Consider the following 22,004-nt stretch of genomic DNA (forward strand, 5'->3'; position numbering starts at 1 on the left):
TTTTTTATAATAATTTTCTTATTTTTTAATAATCTTACTTTTTAATCACTTTTTTTTTATTAAATTTTTTTTAAAATCAATTACATTTTCCCCCCCACCTAACTTTATTGCTATCACACAGGAGATAACAAGCCCCTGTGCGATAGCAAGGTAGACGGCTACTTCCTCCGGCGTCAATCCGCTGGATTCCTACCTCGCGCCCTATATCTGACAGCTGGGGGGAGGAGTTGCGGCCCGCCGCGCCGTGATTGGCCGGCGGCCGCACACTATGGTCCGCCGCCGGGACACCTTACACTGGTGCCCGCAACTTCCCCACAAGGTCATCGCTGCCGCCCCTCTGCGCTCTGCCGCATTTGAGGCCGGGCCTCGGTGGCCTTGCGGGAAATCCGGGCCTGCTCACAGCGGACATTTTAACTAAGGGCAGGTTACTAGCTCTCCCTTTACTTTCTGGAACTCTGGCACATGCGACTAGGACATGTGACCATATACATCATCTCAGGGGAGGAAAATGCCTTTCCCTGAGATCTGGTGAGATTACAGATGAGATTTCCCAGCAATGCTCTACCTTCCCAGTATACAACGCTCGGGCAAAATTACATCATTTGTGCCAAAGTGGTCCAGGAAGGGGGAAGAAAGAAATCGTATTACAATAGTAATACAGAATCATTACAAGTCCGCATGAAGAAATCCCTGACATGGCACAGTGTACAGGAACAGTATCAACTTGTTAAATGCATTTTAATATTATATATAAAGCCATTATTGAGTTTGGCTAGACAGAGATGATGTCATCAGTCTGCTGCAGGCAGGAGGAAACATTTCCTCAGTCCCCCATCTCTGAGTGACCACTCTGCTGCAGAAAAGAGGAAGCATTTCCTCAGTCTCCCCTCCCCCATTGATCAGACTTCAACAATGTAACTTTGTAGCAAATCAGAAGCTAAAATGCTGCAGCAGGGGGCTGATCTGCATTTGTAAACACAGCCAAGGACTGCACCAGGATTTCTGTGTCATCTGTGAGCGGGTGTTCTGTCTAGGGTTGCCACCTGTCCAGGATTCACCCGGACAGTCCGGGTTTTGAATGCTGTATTCGGGTTTCATGGCAGCAGAAACCCGGACACAAGATGTCATGCAGACAGGGGCAACCAAAATTAAGATAGGGGCTACTGGCCCCCCACTGGAAATAGTCTCAACTGTGATATTTACATATGAATGGGTGGCGCTATTTACATATGAATAAGCCGCGACTCATTCTCCCCAAAAAATGTCCACGTGTCGCTAGAGTGTTCGGGTTTCTCTTGAAGAAAAGGTGGCAACCCTAGTTCTGTCGAGAATACCGACCCAGTTGAATTTGTAGACCTGACCATCTGGCTTGAGCACATACCGGGATGAACGAGAAAACAGCCATTTATTGACAAAGTATTTATTTCTAATTGTTAATTGTGACCGTTCAAAATATGCCATCCATGGCTGTGAATGATGGAGGGCATTTTATGCACATTCACAATTAATATCGTAAGCAATTACATTATTATGTACATTACATTATTATGTAATTGCTTACGATATTGAACAATTAGAAATAAATACTTTGTCAATAAATGGCTGTTATCTCGTTCATCCCGGGTGCTCAATCGCAGATGGTCAGGTCTGCAAATTCGTCTGGGTCGGCATTCTCGACAGAACACTGGCATCCCACTCTAGGAAGTAGATGGGGACCCTGGATGATGACAAAAAAAATCAGATGAAGGCATTGTCAGGGGGAGCAGTGGGATCTCTGTGAGAGGTTATAAAAACCAGGAAGTGTTACACTGACAAGAATGCTGCGCTTAACATGAAAGAATATCTATGTGATGTGGTTGACGCATGTCTACAAGACAGGAAGTAAAGGAAAATCTCCCCAATGGGACACAGGTGGAAAGAAAGACTGTCGGGGGTTTTAACCATTACAAAATAAGAAACAAAAAAATTACCATGTTTGTATGAGAAGATAGAAGAAGCCGGTGATCTGCACAAACATGGCGGCAGCGGTGTAAGAATTTAACAAAATGACACTGAATGGGCCCCGCAGATGGAGATTGCTGTGATCACTCAGCCAAGGGCCACTCAGTTTGGCTCATGCTCATATTACCCTGAAGGCTTAAAGTGAACCTTCCATGGCAAAGATCAGATAGAAATGGCTGTACCCCCTTATCACCGGCCCTTTGACAGTTCTTAACGCCGGAGGTGTCACATGAGCTTCCTCCTGATCATGTCATCACTGTGATTGGGTCTCACAGTGATCACCTGCTCAGGTGCTCATCCTACCAGCTCCCAATCATCACTGTGTGACCGGGAGATGCCACGGAAGAGCCACGTTAAAGTGGACCTTTCCCCTAAAAAATCAAATTCCACCAACGCATCCCTCTATGTGTGATGATTAATAATAACATAGACATGTCAGGTATAAAATGCTGTGATTGTGAAATACTGACACTTGCAGAGCATTCACTTCCTGCTTTGGAAGGGCTAAATTTATGTTAGTGTGCCAAAGCAATGCACATCGGGATTGCCTTGTCATCAGCAGAGCATTGCTGGGAAATCTCATGAGATCTCAGGGAAATGCATTTTCTCCCCTGAGATGATGTGCATGGTCACATGTACTAGTCACATGTGCCACAGTTCCAGGAAGTAAAAGGAGAGCTAGTAATCTGCCCTTAGTAAACATGGCCACTGCCAGAAGACTGGGAAGGAAAAGAGAAATAAGGTATGCAAAAAATACAAAGCCGGCAATTATCTAGAAGTATGTGTGTGTAGATTGTCATTACTAAACATTTATAAAGGAGCGTTTGTTGATGTTTTAAAGATATGGGTAACGTTCCGCTTTAAGTAAACCTATCATGAGAGAAAATCATCATTTATTCAGCATGACAGCCAGCCAGGTAGCATTTTCAGAAGAGGAGCCAAGCAATGGCCGCCTCCATGCTCCTGTCCTAGTCCTGGAACGTGGTGTTTTTTTGCCTCGTCATGCATTGGGATGGCATTGACCAATGCATGTGGTCTTAGGGTTGCAACCTGTCCTGGATTCACCTGGGCAGTCGGGGTTTTGACTCCTGTGTGTGTTGTGTCTGGTTTTTAGCTGGCCTGAAACCTGGAAAAGGCACATACAGGTCTCAAAACCCCGACTGCCCAGGTGAATCCGTGACAGGTGGCAACTCTATGTGGTCTGAACAAGCCCTTTAGGCTAGGTTCACACCTGCACTACACTGCATGACACCAGGGACGCGCGTCCTGCACAATACAGGCACCAATTGCAGGGCAGCCATGGGGTGACATCCGCGCAGCATTTGCAGAAAAAAGGTACAGGTACCTTTTGTTTGCGATACACGACGCGCGGCTGTTGTAGCCGCAATCGTGTTCGGAGGCACGGGCGGAATCACGGCAAGAAACCGCGCGATCCGCCCGGCGTGACTGGGGTGCCATTAGAAAATAATGTGCGATTGGTTCACACCTCGGCGACTCCTGACCGTGCGGCAATCCGCGCGGAATCGTGCATGATAGCCGCACGGTGAGGTGTTGCCTAGGTATGAACCTAGCCTTATAGTTGTTGTCCCTGTTAACTCCCTGACTGCCGACCTGGACAGCTGTTGAGCGCAGTAAATAAATCTCCACGAGGGGCAAATAAAAAAATCATTATAATAATAATATGGCTGAATATTCACCTTCTTAGTTAATTCTGCATTTACAGCCCCAGTTTTTTTTATTTGGATAGGTTTTACTCGTGTCCGAGTCATCTCTGGGGAGATTTTCCCTCACTTCCTGTTTGGGTGGTCACAAGAAGCTAATCACCTTAAGAAGATAAATCTGACCCTTCCCTGACGCTAGGGAAAAAAGTACTTTTATTGCTGTCTGTGTCCATGTAGGAGAGATTCCCCCTCACTTCCTGTCCGGGTGTTCATGCAGGAAACGAGGGGGGTTCTATCGAAAGCTCCAACTCGTCAAAATCTCCAACTACCTCACTGCACGGTACTTGCAAGTTGGAGATTTCGAACAGACGGCGTTAGACAGCAAAACACAAAGACTGACTGAGCTCTGTACAGCTGCATTTTAACAATATTCAGCAGGTGGCAAACTCGACGAGTATTGTAAAAACGCTATGCGAGCATGCGCACTGCAACTGTACAGAGCTCCAGTATTTCTGTGCACCGGAAGTGAAGTAGTTGGAGATCTAGATGAGTTGGAGCTTTCGATAGAACAGCCTGCAGCAGACTGATGACATCATCTCAGCCTAGGCACAGTCACTGGATTGGAGCTCAGGGATGTTTTATTAAAAATTATATTGCTGATGTACATGTCAGGAATGTACTCATGCAGATCAGCTCCTGGTGCCCCCTCTCACCTTGTGACTTGATGCAAAGTTGCAGTGTACAGTCTGATCACTGGGAGTTGAGGAGACTAAGGAAATGCTTCCTCCTGCCTGCAGCAGACTGATGACATAATCTCACCCTGGGCACAGTAACTGGAGCTCAAGGTATTTTTTTTTTTAAAGATACCCCTGATAATACATAGTGTTGAGTCGGAATGTATTACTACGAATGTATAACGCGGCTCCTCAGCGCATTCATTGGTCCTTTAAATTTGTCCTGAGGCCCTTGTGATTACGATCCCAGAATCAGGTAAGACAAGCGACTCCATGATTACACTCCGCGGTGGCATTCGGCCTGCAGATGGTCTGCACACCCCGAGCTGACTCCCAGGTCGCATGGCTCCGGTTGAAGTGTCATTAAGAGGCTCTCACGACGCCGAGCTCCATTGTCCTGTCCGCTCGTTACACAAAGAATAATGCCAATTAGCCCAAACAAAACCCTTCAGCTGATGCTGGCGCTTTGGCCCCTTCTCTAATTGTCAGGCCTTTCATGCCGCACTATAACGCAGCAATTTCATATCTAATTACTTCATTAGAATATCTGATGGCGATTATGCAACAGGGCACGGCGGAGCGGGCTCGTGAATGCGGTAGCGCTATTTCGGAGTTTGAATGGGAGCCAGCTGGGTGGAAAAGCTATTCAGCGCGCCGACTACAGTCACGGTGCTTTCGCTGGAGGTGTGACGTTGGATTAGCAATGCAAATTTCTCAGCAAGTTTTTTTTTTTAAATGGATTTGTAAAGCTCCTTTGGCGTAGGATCGGAGGTATTGGTGGCCATCGCGAGATGGAAGATGCTTCGTAGAATTCGCTCTTGGATTATTCAAGTATGGAAGGAGCAAAGCGCTGAGTGCCAAGGGCGGTGCCTATTCGAAGTCACCTAGCCCTGGGCCCACTGCAGGAATGTGAATTCTGATTGGCTGCTTTGGGTTGCAGAAGTTTGCACTTGCTTTTTGGCTAAGGGATTGGTCCGAAGGCCCCATGCAAAGTACGCATGGGGCTAGTTTCTCCACCAACGAAGGAGAAACTGGCCCCATGCATACCTCATGTGTGAACAGCCATGACGAACAGCTGTGGTGAACAGCTGTGACTAGCTGCATGCAGTCAGGTTTGTACAAATCAGTGGCCGGCCCGCCGCTGCTCATCCAAGCAGTTACATGCCATTAGGGCCTCTGACCGACCTTGGCCAGTTTGCGCCCAGGGCCGGCGGTGCTGGCCGCAGTTCACCGTCCAGTTTGTATGTGGCCATAGCACTGCACCCAGATGCAAAGTTTAGCCGCATCTGAACACTGCAGTCTAGCCGCCTTTCTAAATGAGCCCGGAGGCTACTGGAATTTGTCTTTCCCACCAAAATATGAGAGAGACAAGAGTCTCTCTGGAGTATGATAAAAACATTGTCCCTGGTCTTTCTGTCCCACCGCAGAGTGACCAGAGTGGTGGCCCTGTGGTCACTATACAGACAGACTGAACACGGCCTTATTAGCAAAAATGTGCCGGCTGTGGCAAGAATCTGGCAGATTCACAAGAATCTGAACCTGTACCAAACAATAACAGGCTGGCAGCGCCCACAGCTGTCTGCCGGTGTTCCAATGTCATCCCATGTGGAGCAATCACTTGTGGTTAGGGGCAAATGTCGGCCCAAGCTGTTTTTACCCCTCTGATTGTGACCACATTTTAAGTAATTACCGGGCTTCCAATAATGTCACTGAGCAACTGTTGAAATCTGCAGCTGCCCATGCCAACCAACCAACAATGAAAGCTTATTTTGGATTGGTTAATATGAGTTCCTGCAATCTGGGTTTCCTTGCCTGACAGAAGAACTGTCTAACTTGGAATAATCTCAGAAGATGCCATGACATGTTACAATATGGCTGCCAATCTCTTTAAGGTTTACCCACAATGTGTAATATGACAGCCGACCTAATCGAACCAATCAGGTAGGCCCTCACAAGACAAAGTGTTAAAATTGTAACGTGTGGCCAAGCTTGATTCATTGAGGCAGTACAACCTGTATGGTGAACTGATCCACAGCAACCAATCATAAATATGCTGTTCGCGGATCAGTTGTTATGTGTTACTGCACTCCACATGTCATTGTTGTTACTGAACAAATGTAATTTATCTTTTTGGATATGGTGATCAATGAGACCCTCTGACCTCTAAATAGCTTAAACAAAGACTGCAGCTGTTTATTTTGTAACATATTATGAACTGAAACCCTATCAACCAATCACAATCTTCGATACAAAATGAAGCTCACATCTGATTCGTTGCCTTTTTAGATGTAGGCCTAACTTAGAGTACAATGTGGTGACATTTATCACAGGTCATCTTAAAAAGGTCGCTATGTCATGGTGGTGATTCTACACATTGCATCTTGGTATCTCTACCTCATGTTCTGTGGTCACCATAGGGTAGCTTTAGCTTATGTTCTGTGGTCCCCATGGGGTATCTCTGCCTCATGTTCTGTAGTCACCGTGGGGTATCTTTACCTCATGTTCTCTGGTCACTGTAGGGTATCTTTACTTCATGTTCTGTGGTCATTATGGGGTATCTTCACCTCATGTTTTGTGATCAGCCATGGCATAGCTTTACCTCATGTTCTGTGGTCACTGTGGGGTATCTTTACCTCATGTTCTGTGGTCACTGTGGGGTATCTTTACCTCATGTTCTGTGGTCACCGTGGGGTATCTTTACTTCATGTTTTGTGGTCACCATGGCATATCTTTACCTCATGTTCTGTGGTCACTGTGGGGTATCTCTACCTCATGTTCTGTGGTCACCGTGGGGTATCTTTACCTCAGGTTCTGTGGTCACCATGGGGTATCTTTACCTCATGTTCTGTGGTCACCATGGAGAATAATTATATTTTTTTAGGGCTTGTGGTGGGGATGTGGCATCCATGAGCAATGGAAAATGCATTCTGACCACATAGTGTGACAACATTTCCCTGTCTGGTGTTCTGCTACAACATCATCTTTTGCTTTCCTCCATAGATTGTCTCAAAGCGTTCCTGAACTTTACCGTCTCTACCAACCATCAGCATCTTCCTACCCCCAACCAAATCCCGCAGTATCTCATGATATATTTTCCCCCTTAATATCATCACTACCCCTACTCCATCACCGTCTCCCAATATACGTGACCCCCTTCTCCATCCTCCCCACACCATACATCACAATGACAACCTCCGCCCACAGACCCTGCATTGAAATCTCCTCTCTCCATCTACCCGTCTCACAATGTCACCCTCACTCCTGCCTCCATGTCTCGCAAATTCCCTCTTAATCCATCTCCACCTGTCTTGCTTCTCGCCATCCCCTCTTCTCCTCCGTCGCTATGTATCTCATTATCTTCTTCATCATCCATCTCCCCTGTCAGCAGCATCCCTCCCGCCACCCCCAGGCCACAGCGACGCTAGAAAAAGAATATCAACCATTCGTTGGGGTGAAGGTGTTTTATTCACAGCGTTGCACTGTGTGGTTGTCAGGGCAATGGCTGACCGTCGTCAATGGTTGAAGGACTACCGGGCCCAAAGATGGTCACGGGCCTGTAGGTGTAGCTTTGTCTGCCTTCACCTGACCATAATGGAGACACCGGGCTATTCTTTTTAATTTTGGAGAAATGAACACGGAGCAGCCATTTTTGTTTATGGCGTTTCGTGTCTGGGGGTGGTGGGCGAGCGTGGTACGTGAATCTGAGGGCTAAGTGTGAAAGTGGAGTGTCAGACAGAGGACGGATTGTGTCTGAGAGAAAGGAGTGGATACTGCAGAGAAAACAGGGAGGAGGGGAGGGAGGCTGAGGAGAGAATGGAGCCTTTCAGGAGATGCGTGCCGCTGACTTTGTCACTGACAGAATGTGACACAAGGTGAACTGTCAAGCGCCGATGTGGCACCGGCACAGGAAATGGAGGACGTTTGCTTATAGGGCCCAGGGTAGCATGGCCTTCTTTTAATAGACAACACTTAGCCTCCTTGGTGGCCAAACTGGCATTGTAACCCATAGCAATCATAGAATATGAATGACTGTGATCGGTTGCTTTGGATAACACAGTCCTCTGCCATCCTTTGCCTATATAGCAAGATGCAAGGGTGCGCGGCAACCCGTGGCAACTGACCGTTCACTCGCCGGCTTGCGTTAATGTGGCCGTGCCGCATTACTCAAAGAGGCTCGCTAGGTTCATCCTGCTGGTCTCTGCACTCCTTACCAAAAGGCCTCCATGTGAGGCGGAGCGTAACAAACGACGCAATGCAAGCTCACTAACTACAGCAAACAGCAAAGCGCAGACTGCTGCACCCAATCAGAATTAATTTTTCACTAAAGTGAATGGAAATTTGGTTCCTATGGGTTAACGCGCTTTGTCATTGCTGCTCGATTGAACAAACCTGTGCAGCACAGGGCAATATATGTCAACTAGAAATGTGACACAGGACAGAGTATCTGAGATGCGCCACAGTGAATGCGGGAGACTGTGCAGCACTGGACACTGGAGGCCTAACAGACCAGTACAACGGCGAGACGATAGAGAACCAAATGTCTGTAGAACTACAAATAACATAACAGCCTTGCGTGTTGTAGAACTAAAGCCCTGCTAACAGCCTTGCATGTTGTAGAACTAGAGTCTTGCTACCAACCTTGCATGTTTGTAGAACTAGAGCCCTCCTAACAGCCTTCCATGTCTGTAGAACTAGAGCCCTGCTACCAGCCTTGTATGTTTTGTAGAACTAGAGCCCTGCTAACAGCCGTGCATGTTGTAGAACTAGAGCCCTGCTAACAGCCTTGCATGTCTGTAGAACTAGAGCCCTGCTACCAGCCATGCATGTTTGTAGAACTAGAGCCCTGCTATCAGCCGTGCATGTTTGTAGAACTAGAGCCCTGGTAACAGCCTTGCATGTCTATAGAACTAGAGCCTTGCTACCAGCCTTGCAAGTTGTAGAACACTAGTCCTGCTACCAGCCTTGCATGTCTGTAGAACTAGAGCCCTGCTAACAGCCTTGCATGTCTGTAGAACTAGAGCCCTGCTAACAGCCTTGCATGTTTGTAGAACTAGAGTCCTGCTACCAGCCTTGTATGTCTGTAGAACTAGAGCCCTGCTAACAGCCTTGCATGTCTGTAGAACTAGAGCCCTGCTACCAGCCGTGCATGTTTGTAGAACTAGAGTCCTGCTACCACCCTTGCATGTTGTAGAACTAGAGTCCTGCTACCAGCCTTGCATGTTGTATGTCTGTAGAACTAGAGCCCTGCTAACAGCCTTGCATGTCTGTAGAACTAGAGCCCTGCTACCAGCCGTGCATGTTTGTAGAACTAGAGTCCTGCTAACAGCCTTGCATGTTGTAGAACTACAGCCCTGCTAACAGCCTTGCATGTCTGTAAAACTAGAGCCCTGCTACCAGCCTTGCATGTTGTAGAACTAGAGTCCTGCTACCAGCCTTGCATGTTGTAGAACTAGAGCCCTGCTACCAGCCTTGCATGTCTGTAGAATTAGAGCCCTGCTAACAGCCTTGCATGTCTGTAGAGCTAGAGCCCTGCTACCAGCCTTGCATGTCTGTAGAATTAGAGCCCTGCTAACAGCCTTGCATGTCTGTAGAGCTAGAGCCCTGCTACCAGCCTTGCATGTCTGTAGAATTAGAGCCCTGCTAACAGCCTTGCATGTCTGTAGAGCTAGAGCCCTGCTACCAGCCTTGCATGTCTGTAGAATTAGAGCCCTGCTAACAGCCTTGCATGTCTGTAGAGCTAGAGCCCTGCTACCAGCCTTGCATGTCTGTAGAATTAGAGCCCTGCTAACAGCCTTGCATGTCTGTAGAGCTAGAGCCCTGCTACCAGCCTTGCATGTCTGTAGAATTAGAGCCCTGCTAACAGCCTTGCATGTCTGTAGAGCTAGAGCCCTGCTACCAGCCTTGCATGTTGTAGAACTAGAGTCCTGCTACCAGCCTTGTATGTTTTTAGAACTAGAGCCCTGCTACCAGCCTTGCATGTCTGTAGAATTAGAGCCCTGCTAACAGCCTTGCATGTTTGTAGAGCTAGAGCCCTGCTACCAGCCTTGCATGTTGTAGAACTAGAGTCCTGCTACCAGCCTTGCATGTTGTAGAACTAGAGTCCTGCTACCAGCCTTGTATGTTTTTAGAACTAGAGCCCTGCTACCAGCCTTGCATGTCTGTAGAATTAGAGCCCTGCTAACAGCCTTGCATGTTTGTAGAGCTAGAGCCCTGCTACCAGCCTTGCATGTTGTAGAACTAGAGTCCTGCTACCAGCCTTGCATGTTGTAGAACTAGAGCCCTGCTAACAGCCTTGCATGTTTGTAGAACTAGAGCCCTGCTAACAGCCTTGCATGTTTGTAGAACTAGAGCCCTGCTAACAGCCTTGCATGTTTGTAGAACTAGAGCCCCGCTACCATCCTTGCATGTTGTAGAACTAGAGCCCTGCTACCAGCCTTGCATGTTTGTAGAACTAGAGCCCTGCTACCAGCCTTGCATGTTGTAGAACTAAAGCCCCGAAAACGGGGGGATCTGCATGAGCCCCCCCAAACGTGCCAGCTTTTCTTTAGGCTGTCTCACCACCAGCCCCATATGTACCTGGAATGTTGATGGGAGTGTGGTGCCTCATCTCATAATTTGGCCTTTTCGATAAGGCGGCGGGAAGACAAATCCTCACATGCAAAGTGCAGCGACTCATATCATCCAACCAGATTTCAGTGTACATAAGACGGACAAATAAAAGCTGCTTTCCGATTGGCAGCTATGCGGGTTAGCCACACTTGGCTAAGCAAGCCCATTGGAGTCCGTGTAGGCTTGGTGCAAGTCTAGTGTGTCACATGACACTATATATTATTCAATCTTCCACAATGTATATATATTACAATTAAGTAGGTGAGCCATACAGATCATTGGTGCAATGCAACAGGGCCGAGCCAATACACCCAAATCAATCATATTGATGGATCAGCCCAGGGCTGGAGCACTGTATATAGTATACGGGATGGGGTGCTGCACATTATAATAAGACATAGTCAACAATAAGAGTAAAATTGTTACAATTGCTCCAACATGAAGTCATGTATCAGACTGTATCTATTATGGTTCCATTTGCTCAATACGCTGACAATACAAATTGTATGCCCATCAAGCAGCAGTGCCTACACGCACACGCGTGCTCACACGCCCAATCACTGCCATGTCTCCTCTATTGTTCTCAAGAACCTTCTCTCCACCCCCCCTTTCCACCACCATCATCATGTTCCTGTAGGTACCAGCTGCAACTGGGCTGTTTATCATCTGTATACAATCTAACTATCGATCGATCTATTGATCTATCTTTGTGTCTTGGTAACGCAGCATGACTCCAGCATACCAAGGACACAGCACCCCCCCCCCCCCCATATCGAACATCTTCTCTTCTTCTGCATTGGAAGATGTAGTCAAGACCCATAAGGGTATCCCCTGGGAATTTTTCCTCCATCCTTCCACCCTTTTCTATCCGTCTTCTCCTGTGCAGAATACAATCCGTCGCCTTTATCCTTAACCCCTTCCCGTCATCACACTCAAGGAGACCTCAAACCCCCCCCATCCCCCTTGGAAATAATATAAGATGGCGGTACTTACAGTCACCATGCTGAGGGAACGTAGGTTGGATGCCGTGGATTTTCGGTTGCGCCTCTCTTAAGGGCCCCCTAGGAAGAGGGACACGGAGGAGGGGACTGTCACACCTGCCGATCAGCTCCCCTTCTATATGTGCTGCCATTCCATCCCTTACATTTATAATTCAATCTCTGTCCCCCCCCAACCTCCGGTCTCTGCGCTCTGATCCTCTCCTCAATGCAGCCTTGTCACTCACCTCCTCCTCCTCCTCCTCCTCTTGGCTGCATCTCCATCACTTATTCCTCCTCTGGTCTGTCCTCCTGCATCTTTCACATCTCTGTGCACACCATGCCCATCCTCCCTTCCTCCATCGCTCTTCCTTGCCTCGTCCTCTCCCGTCTCCCTCCGGTACTCACAGGCAGTCGCTCCGAGCAGTCTGGCATGTGCTGTCAATGCAACATGTTACCAAATGGCACTGTTTGAGTTAATCACATGTACAAGGACTGCATTCCATGTATCAGCCATCTGCTGCAACCGATTACCTACATACATAAGTTATGTTTAACAGCAGTGATATCACTTCTCTCTTATTATAAGTCATATTGTGCAAGGGTGACATCATTATTCTCTAATATACTGTATGTTATCTATTTACAGGAGTGACATCACTACTCTGATTCTATGTTATGTTGTACAAAGGATGACATCACTACTCTCCAGTATATGTTATCTATTTACAGGAGTGACATCACTGCTCTGCAATCATAACACACATATAGAGAGAACTGCTTTACCAACATGTGTCATCACCGCTCACCAAATATACATTATTTCCTGCAGAATATGTTATATACTTCCAGGAGTGACATCACTACTCTCCAGATATATATTTACAAGGGTGGCATCACTACTTTGCAACTATATATTTACAAGGGTGATATCACTACTCTCCAGCTATACACTGAGTGGGCAGATAATTATGACCACCCCATCAGTACTTTGTTGGGCCGCCTCGTGACTCCACGAGATGGTGAAAGGTGATGCGAGGAATCTGACACTGCACTGTGGCCCTTCTGTTGTCTTGTACCAGTCTTGCCACTCTCCGTTCTGCCCTAACATTGACTAGACGGCCACAATTCGCACGTTCAGACCCAGATTTTCGGCTGATAGTCCAGTCTTTAAACACTTTAACAACAGCTGCTCTTGAACATTTAACAAATTCTGCTGTTTTGCTGATACTCGCGCCATGGCTCCGAGCGCCAACAATCATCCCACGTACAAAGGATGTTAAATCGCGTTGTTTCCCCGTATCTTCAGAAACAAATCACTTCTACTGTCGTGGTAAACAACCTGCTTCCCTATTTATAATGGTCTGGCCCTCTAGCAACTTCAGTGCAAAATTATAGCTAATTTGCCTACAAACGTCAGGTGGTCATAATAATCTGGCCACTCAGTGTGTATTTACAAGGGTGACATTACTACTCTCCAAATACTGTGGTACTTCGGTTCACGAACAGGAAGTTCCACCAAATGTTGCTTCCGTTCACGAACTCCGCATCGGGTGACGAACACAACCGTAGCCCTCTTCCCCGCTCTGACACCTGGTCGTGGCTTCCTCTAGTCGAGATCGCGGTCTGATCGCAGTTTGATTTGGTTCGCGATCAATTCGGTTCGCGACCAGAATCGTGGAACGAATTAAGTTAGTGAACCGAGGTACCACTATATATATTATACATTTACAAATGTAACATCACTACTCTGCAAATGCATATGACATTTTACTGAAGTGACATCACTACTCTCCATATATATTTATATATATATATAAAAACAGCGGTGACATCACCACTCTAAATATACATGGGGGGAATTTATCAAAACTGGAACAGACAGAATAAGGAGCAGTTGCCCATATCAACCAATCAGCATCTCTCTTTCATTTTCAAATCTTAACTGAACAAACTAAAGATAGAAGCTGATTGGTTACAATGGGCAGCTGCTCCAGTTTTGATAAATCTCCCCCATTATATTTTACAAAGATGACATCACCACTCTAAATATACATTATATTTTACACAGATGACATCAGCACTCTACAAGTATATATTTGACAGAAGTGACATCTCATTTTTGTATATTATCTGCAGAAGCAGACTAGACACGAGAAGAATCAGAATCCACCTATGATAGGTGACAGGAGTGTCCGGAGTTCTGTCCAAACATAAGACATATGTCCCAGTGTCCCCATATATTGTCACAGAGTGACAACATTACTGCCCAAGAGTAAGACATTTATACCGTTGTCACCCTGACATAGTGACGTCACTCCTACCCTGATATCGGTTATATTACACAGATGTGATAGAACTATGACAGGTACTCTTGAGTGGTTGAACTGATTCAAGCAGATGACTGGAGAGGATTTAAGCTGTACTATGAGCATGTTGTACATTGTGCTGGAGACAATGTCACCGGCACATACAGTGGGGGAGAAGGGGGTGAGGAGCCCATTCACTTCCCAGCTGTCTATTATTGTATGTCGTCCCCCAACCCATCCTCATACCTCATCCCTGACAATGAGCCCTCCATCCTACAATGACCTCTACAAGTGTGCTGAGTTCTATGGGCTGAGCTGTGACTGTAACAGACAGAAGTCATTTTACTTCATACACGGCTCCTTCATACAGCGGGCCACATGCTAGCTGCTCCTGGCCCCCGGGGCAGACGGCCCGCTGACAGACTGGCCGGTAATAGAACTTGGATCAGTCTACTGCTGCTGCCATTGATGGTTTTTATGTCAGTGTTTCATCGCCATTAATCCCGGCATGCAGATTTTCATGTCCCATGTAAATGAGCGGGTCAGCCCTCCCAAAACTGACATTCCACTTTTAGGTAGATGCTGGAGAGTAAACTTTCATTTGATGACATCTCGCAGCAGGGATCCCGGGTCTGTGCACATGCTGTGGCCATTATGAAGGCTTCCCACTCTCCCTGCTGAAGAACCTCAGGCAAGTAAAAAACTTACCCTGGCAATGGGGCTACCTCTGCACCGCAAGTGTTAAGTGCTCGTTTTGGTCTAGGGTCCAAGGGCTAGTTCACACCACAAACAGTGTGTTCCGACCCGATTTGGTGCGGGAACGCACAGGATCGGATCGCGGCCGGCTCACTGCGTTCTGGGGCGGGAGGGGGTGTGGTGGTGCATTGAAGTCAATGGTACCACAGCCACGCCCCCTGGATGCAGTGCGATCGGTCGCACCGGAAAACGTGGCACATCAACTCCTGCGTTCTGGTCCGGTCAGATAAAAGCATTTTTTCTGCCCGCACCGGACTCAAACGCAGGCACTGCGGCCGGGGAGGGGTGGGGGTGCGTGGCTCCCGCCCGCCCCATAACGCAGGGAGCCGTCCGGAATGCGATCCAGTGCGTTCTGGTGCCGAATCGGGCCGGAACGCACTGTTTGTGGTGTGAACGAGGCCTTAAATAAAAAAAGATAGACTCACCTGATCCTCAGTCGCGCCTGGGTGATAAACCGTTCCCAAGGACATTGCACAGCTGGAGTGAAGGGGGTGAGGGGTGAGCGGTCACCACCACGGGACCAAGGATCAGGTGAGTATATCCTCTTTATTCCAGTCCCCTAGACAAATGAGCACTTAACCCTTGCAGTGCAGGGGTAGCCACACTGCAAGGGTTCATTTTGTGCATACCCGGAGTTCTTGGGTACGTTTCATTATTTGTCCATAGTCCTTCATCAAAGCCTACATTATCTCCAGGGGAAAAAAATAACCTTGACACTGCAAGGGTTAACTGCTCGTGCTGCCCCGGCACTGTGAGGGTTAACTGCTCATGCTACCCCGACACTGCAAGGGTTAACTGCTCATGCTACCCCGCCACTGCGAGGGTTACCTGCTCATGCTACCCCACCACTGCAAGGGTTAACAGCTCATGCTACCCCACCACTGCAAGGGTCAACTGCTCATGCTACCACGGCACTGCAAGGGTTAACTGCTTATGCTACCCCGGCACGGCGAGTGTTTACTGCTCATGCTACTACGGCACTGCAAGGGTTAACTGCTCATGCTACCCCGGCACTGCAAGGGTTAACTGCTCATGCTACCCCGCCACTGCAAGGGTTAACTGCTCATGCTACCCCAGCACTGCAAGGGTTAACTTCTCGTGCTACCCCGCCACTGCGAGGGTTACCTGCTCATGCTACCCCAGCACTGCAAGGGTTAACTGCTCGTGCTGCCCCGCCACTACAAGGGTTCACTGCTCTTTAATGAGCTACTACGGCACTGCAAGGGTTAACTGCTCATGCTACCCCGGCACTGCAAGGGTTAACTGCTCATGCTACCCCGGCACTGCAAGGGTTAACTGCTCATGCTACCCCGCCACTGCAAGGGTTAACTGCTCATGCTACCCCAGCACTGCAAGGGTTAACTTCTCGTGCTACCCCGCCACTGCGAGGGTTACCTGCTCATGCTACCCCAGCACTGCAAGGGTTAACTGCTCGTGCTGCCCCGCCACTACAAGGGTTCACTGCTCTTTAATGTCTAGGGAACCTGTGTAAAGGACTTTTACTTACCTGGTCCATAGCCACAAGGAATGCTAATCCACTCTGTGGGCACCAAATGCCTCTACAAACCCGGATATTACCTTGTAAAATGTATCAGTGACATAATTGCTGTACATGGCCTGTGCAGAGAGCAGAGCTGTGGGAGGGGCCCAGTAGACCCCACCCACGAGCTGCCTGCAGGAACTACAAGACCAGTGACCCTGCACAAGGAGAGAGAGCAGCAGTGAGTGGTCTTTATTACAGGGGGGGGCGGAGACAAGACCAGGCACCCTTCAGCTGTTGTGGAACTACAAATCCCATGAGGCATTGCAAGATTCTCACAGGCATGACTTCCAGAGGCAGATGTATGATGAGATCTGTAGTTTCATCACGGCCGGAGTTAGCCCACTCCTGCCTTACCCTGAATATGACACTTTATATTAACCATAAATCTCATGTAGAATGTATACTTTCATGGCAACAAAATGGACAGGATGGGGAAGTTCTGATCATCTGCTGTACCTGGCGCCGCCTTGTCTCTGCTTTATTCAGTGGAAACCCCGAGTCACAATGTCGGCATGTTCTGCAGCTACGGACAGCTGAAGTTATGTGCCAATCTGGACTTTCCCTGTAAAATACGAGTTTGATTGATAGGCAGCCTCACCGACCAATAGGAAGGCTCAGGAAGAGGGCGGGCTCAGATCCTGGTTCAGCATTCTCAGGGACAGTCCTGATCCGCACACTCTCAGCCGCCTCTGACTATTGATTTCCTGACGCCTTTGTCACGCAATCTCCATGGAAAGTGACATCTGCTTTTCTCATCACATGCTGGGTCTGAATTGCTCAGGTTTGTCACTGAAAGATACATCCCGACTGACTGACTGCCTGCCATGTGTTGCACTTTAGCCTTTGCCTCAATAAAGGGTCTCTATGGTCATATGTATCTCCATATTGAATGTCTAAGAGTTCTATCCTGCTCCTTAGTTACTTACTGAGGGTGCTCATAGGATGGACTTCCTCAATGCACTGACACCATCTCACTCAGCCCTGTAAATATGCACTTCCTGCTGTCCCCACTCTCACAGAGCCTGCCGCCGGTGTTCTATCAAAGTTTGTGACTACGTTAGAATGTGTGACCCGTCAGGTGGTCACACATTATAATGTAATCCCGCCCAGTTTTTTGGCCATGGAATGTGAGACCGGTCACGTGGTTACACATTTTATCCGACTCTGTGGGTGTGATCTCACATACCACAGAGTCGGATATAAGTGACATTTCAGGACCGATCAGCTGTTCCCGGGCAGATCGATTCTCCTGCACATACCATCTGCGATGCCGATCTGCCCGGGAACAGAAGGCAAAGCGTTGGAATTCTTCACTTTTTGCCCGGTCACATATTACACCGCCGAAAAACCGGGCGGGACATTAAAATGTGTGACCACGTGACCAGTCACACATTCTAATGTAGTCACAAACTTTGATAGAACACCTGAACTACTCAACGTCTGGGCAATGTAACATTAACATTGCTTGCAGGAAGCAATGCATGATGGGAGATGTAGTCTCGAGAAATGGAGATTGCATCACATCTAGCAGCAGGGAAAAAGATGGAAAGCACACTGGGAATACAGGAAGTTGTTGGAAGCGATGGGCAGATGGAAGGCAGCACTACATAAAAGGGATTTTACAAGTAAGCTTTGATTGTATTATCAGACACGAAGAAGAGTTAACCCTTGTAGTGCCCTCCCCCCGTTCCCTTGGTACAAGAATAAAGAATAAATACTCACCTGATCCTCGGTCTCCGCCTGACTACTAGACCAGTCCATGCAGCCTCTTCTCCCCCTGGGCTCCAGCAGTCTAAGGACCCGTGACATCATCATGTCTAATACAGGTCTATTTGATGTGAAGACGCCAAGGGAAATTCTACAGCTGGAGAAGAGGGGGAGAGAGGTGAGCGGTCACTGCCGTAGGACCAAGGATCAGGTGAGTATTACTTCCTCATCTCCTCTAGAGAGAAACGAGGAGTTAACCCTTGTAGTGCGGAGGTAGCCCCACTGCAAGGGTTAATTTTCCACAATCTTGGAGTTCCAGGGGCGTCCCGAGACTAGGTGTCACCCAGAGCGGAGACTGGGTGACACCCTGACGTGACGTCATTGCGCATGTGCGGCCATCTAATTGACACCGGCAGAGAGAGGAGGGAACGTTCACCCGGCAGGATGAGGCATGCCGGCCAGGCCCCCTCCTCTCCCCTGACATTGTCGGGCTCTCGGTCCATGACCGAGTGCCTGCCTTTTTAGAGGAGGTGACACCAAAATGACTGTCAGTCATTTGGTGCCACCCCTCCAATGGTGTCACCCGGGTGCGCAACGCACCCCCCTTGTGACGCCACTGTGGAGTTCTGCTTTAAAGTGAAATTAAACCCTCAGATGTTTTAACATAAACCAATACTGTAATGTGCGCCTTACTGTAATCCATGGTTGTTTCCCTTCTCTTTGCTGCTCTTCCTTTTAAATCCTTCTCATGCTGGGCATTACTTCTGTTTTGCAGCAGACTGCCTTGTCTCTGGAATGGCTACATGGTGTCTGTGTGTAGGTTCACAGCCTGAGCCAGCACTACAGGAAGAGGCCCTCAGCTGCAAAGGGAAGTTCTCCCCCAGCATGAGAAGACATGAGGATGTAAAAGGAAGAGCAGCAAAGAGAAGGGAAACAACCATGGATTACAGTAAGGCACACATTACAGTATTGTTTTATGTTAAAAAATCTGAGGGTTTAATGTCACTTTAAGCTCAGTGGACATGGTGATGGTGTGAACGAGCCCTCAAGAGAGAAAGAGAAACATTGAAAGTGTCTGAGAACATGCTGCAGTTCTGAGCACTGAATTCTCCTCTGCTCCCCTCTCACGATTTCCGATTCTGCTGGTCACCACGAGCGTTCTCTATACTCAGCAGTCTACCTATGTGGAAGACGAAACGATGGCCAGAATCAGCTAGCCCAACCGTAAGCCCTAGCCCCGTGCAGTGCAGCTCATAGCAGCCTCAGGCAGCAATCGTCTAACGCCAGCAGGGGCCTTTTGTCCATCCTTGGAAACAATCACATAGCTGTCACTTTCCCTAAACTTCTGTAACAGGAGCGAGTTTCACATGTGGAGCTTCTCTGTCCATGGTACTGAATGGAATGCAAGGCGCTGTGCTAACACCCGTCCAGCATTGAAGTGATACAATACAAACCTTCATCTGCAGGGCTGGATTCACCTTTAGGGGCATGCAGCCACGCAGCTTAGAACCCAACAACCTCCTTCTCCTCTCTTCTAACTTATCAATAGTGTCCAAAAAGATCTCCATGTTCCATCTCCAAACATACCGATGATAAGACCTACAAAGATGACTATAAAACATGAGAAGACGGTGAGACCGCATGTTACGTCCATACACAATAATAATATACATAGTGTGCAGTAGAGACAGATATAAGAAACTTCAGGTACGTTACGGTAAGCGTGGCACAATGCTCTCCAACCGCCTGAAGGAAAGGTGGATTACCACCACGGAAAACATTACCCATCGAAGAGGGACAACGGAGAGAAGAGTAAGAAAAAAGAGAAAATGGTGAAAAAGCTAAAGAGAGAGAGAGAGAGTGTGAGAGAGAGAGAGAGATCGAGAGGGAGAAATATGAAGAGAGAGATCGAGAGGGAGTGAGAGATCGAGAGAGAGGGATCGAGAGAGTAAGAGAGGGATGGAGAGAGAGAGAGGGATGGAGAGAGAGAGGGATGGAGAGAGAGAGGGATCGGGAGAGTGAGAGGGATCGAGAGAGAGGGATCGGGAGAGAGGGATCGGGAGAGAGGGATCGGGAGAGAGGGATAGAGAGAGAGGGATAAAGAGAGAGAGAGAGGGATCGAGAGAGAGACATATAGGGATGTCATTATAGAGAATTTGCAGAGCCACCGTCCTGCCACAATGCATGTTCTGTGTGAATGGAGCAAAAACAAATATTATTATGATATTTTCTCTGACTTTATTGTAAACGTGGCACAATGCTCTCCAACCGCCTGAAGGAAATGTGGATTACCACCACTGAAAACACAACCCATCGAAGAGGGACAACGGAGAGAAGAGTAAGAAAAAAGAGAAGTGGAGAAAAAGCTAGAGAGAGAGAGAGAGAGAGAAAGGACACGTTCCCATGGTGGTATGATGAGGGACCACAAATATAGCAGTAGGAAGACCATCCAGGGCTTCACCAATTGAGAGTCCTTAGCTTCAAATCCACCAATCCCATATATAAGAGCCAAGGCTCCACAATTGGATGTAAATTCATCATTCCTATCATGGTTTTGTGCATTTAAGTTCTCCATCCTCATAATATGAGGATGTTCTTTCACCCACTCCATAATAGTGTGGTGGGGGGGGGGGATACGTGGATTTCCAATGATGGGGTATAGTTGTTCACGCTGCCAACAAAAAGAATCGCAGGAGACCCTTTTTACCGTGAGAGATAGAACCCCGGTAAAATGGAGGGGGGAGCAATTTGTATGGTGTTGGCCAGGACTACAAGAGAAAAAGATGTAGGGTGGTTATTTCCCATGACTGCAACATAACGGTGTGGCCTGGAAGTGAGGAAAGCAAATAGAATTTGGGGTACATTACTAGAAAGATTCCTCTATATAGATCTTTAGTTATCACTAGAGGGATCCCCATCAGGAGGAAGGAGGTCCTGATTCCTCTATATAGATCTTTAGTTATCACTGGAGGGATCCCCAGCAGGAGGAAGGAGGTCCTGATTCCCATATATAGATCTTCAGTTATCATTAGAGGCATTACCGGCAGGAGGGAGGAGGTCCTTATTCCTCTATATAGATCTTTAGTTATCATTAGAGTTATCACCAGCAGGAGGAAGGAGGTCCTGATCCCTCTATATAGATCTTTAGTCATCACTAGAGGGATCCCCAGCAGGAGGTCCTGATCCCTCTATATAGATCTTTACTTATCACTAGAGGTGTCACCAGCAGGAGGAAGGAGGTCCTAATTCCCATATATAGATTTTTATTTATCATTAGAGGCATTACCGGCAGGAGGTCCTGATTCCCATATATAGATCTTTATTTATCATTAGAGGCATTACCGGCAGGAGGTCCTGATTCCCATATATAGATCTTTATTTATCATTAGAGGCATTACCGGCAGGAGGTCCTGATTCCTCTATATAGATCTTTAGTTATCACTAGAGGGATCACCAGCAGGAGGAAGGGGGTCCTTATTCATCTACCGTGTTTCCCCGAAAGTAAGACCTACCCCGAAAATAAGACCTAGCACTATCTTCGGGGATTTCTGTAATATAAGACCTACCCCGAAAATAAGACCTAGTTCGGTGGTAGGTCTTATATTACAGAGATCCGCTAGGTCTTACTTTCGGGGAAGCGGCACATAAACTGTGTAAAAACCGGCCGCAGCTCCCGCCCCGCCCACACGCCAGCCTGCCGCAGCTCC

General features: G+C 47.8%; 1 protein-coding gene across 3 annotated transcripts in view; it reads right to left on the reverse strand.

The window, feature by feature from the left end:
• The window catches only part of ELAVL3 (ELAV like RNA binding protein 3), a 44,181-nt gene extending 32,130 nt beyond the window's left edge, over positions 1-12,051 (reverse strand). For all 3 annotated transcript variants that reach the window (XM_018573639.1, XM_018573641.1, XM_018573640.1), the window contains exon 1: positions 11,999-12,051. In XM_018573639.1, coding sequence (XP_018429141.1) covers positions 11,999-12,007 — 9 coding nt within the window. In that variant the 5' untranslated portion in view covers positions 12,008-12,051. The remainder of the gene's footprint in view (positions 1-11,998) is intronic.
• Between the last annotated feature and the right edge of the window lie 9,953 nt (positions 12,052-22,004).

This window comes from Nanorana parkeri, unplaced genomic scaffold, assembly GCF_000935625.1.
Source record: "Nanorana parkeri isolate BGI_ZX_2015 unplaced genomic scaffold, ASM93562v1 scaffold2467, whole genome shotgun sequence".
Lineage (NCBI taxonomy): Eukaryota > Metazoa > Chordata > Amphibia > Anura > Dicroglossidae > Nanorana > Nanorana parkeri.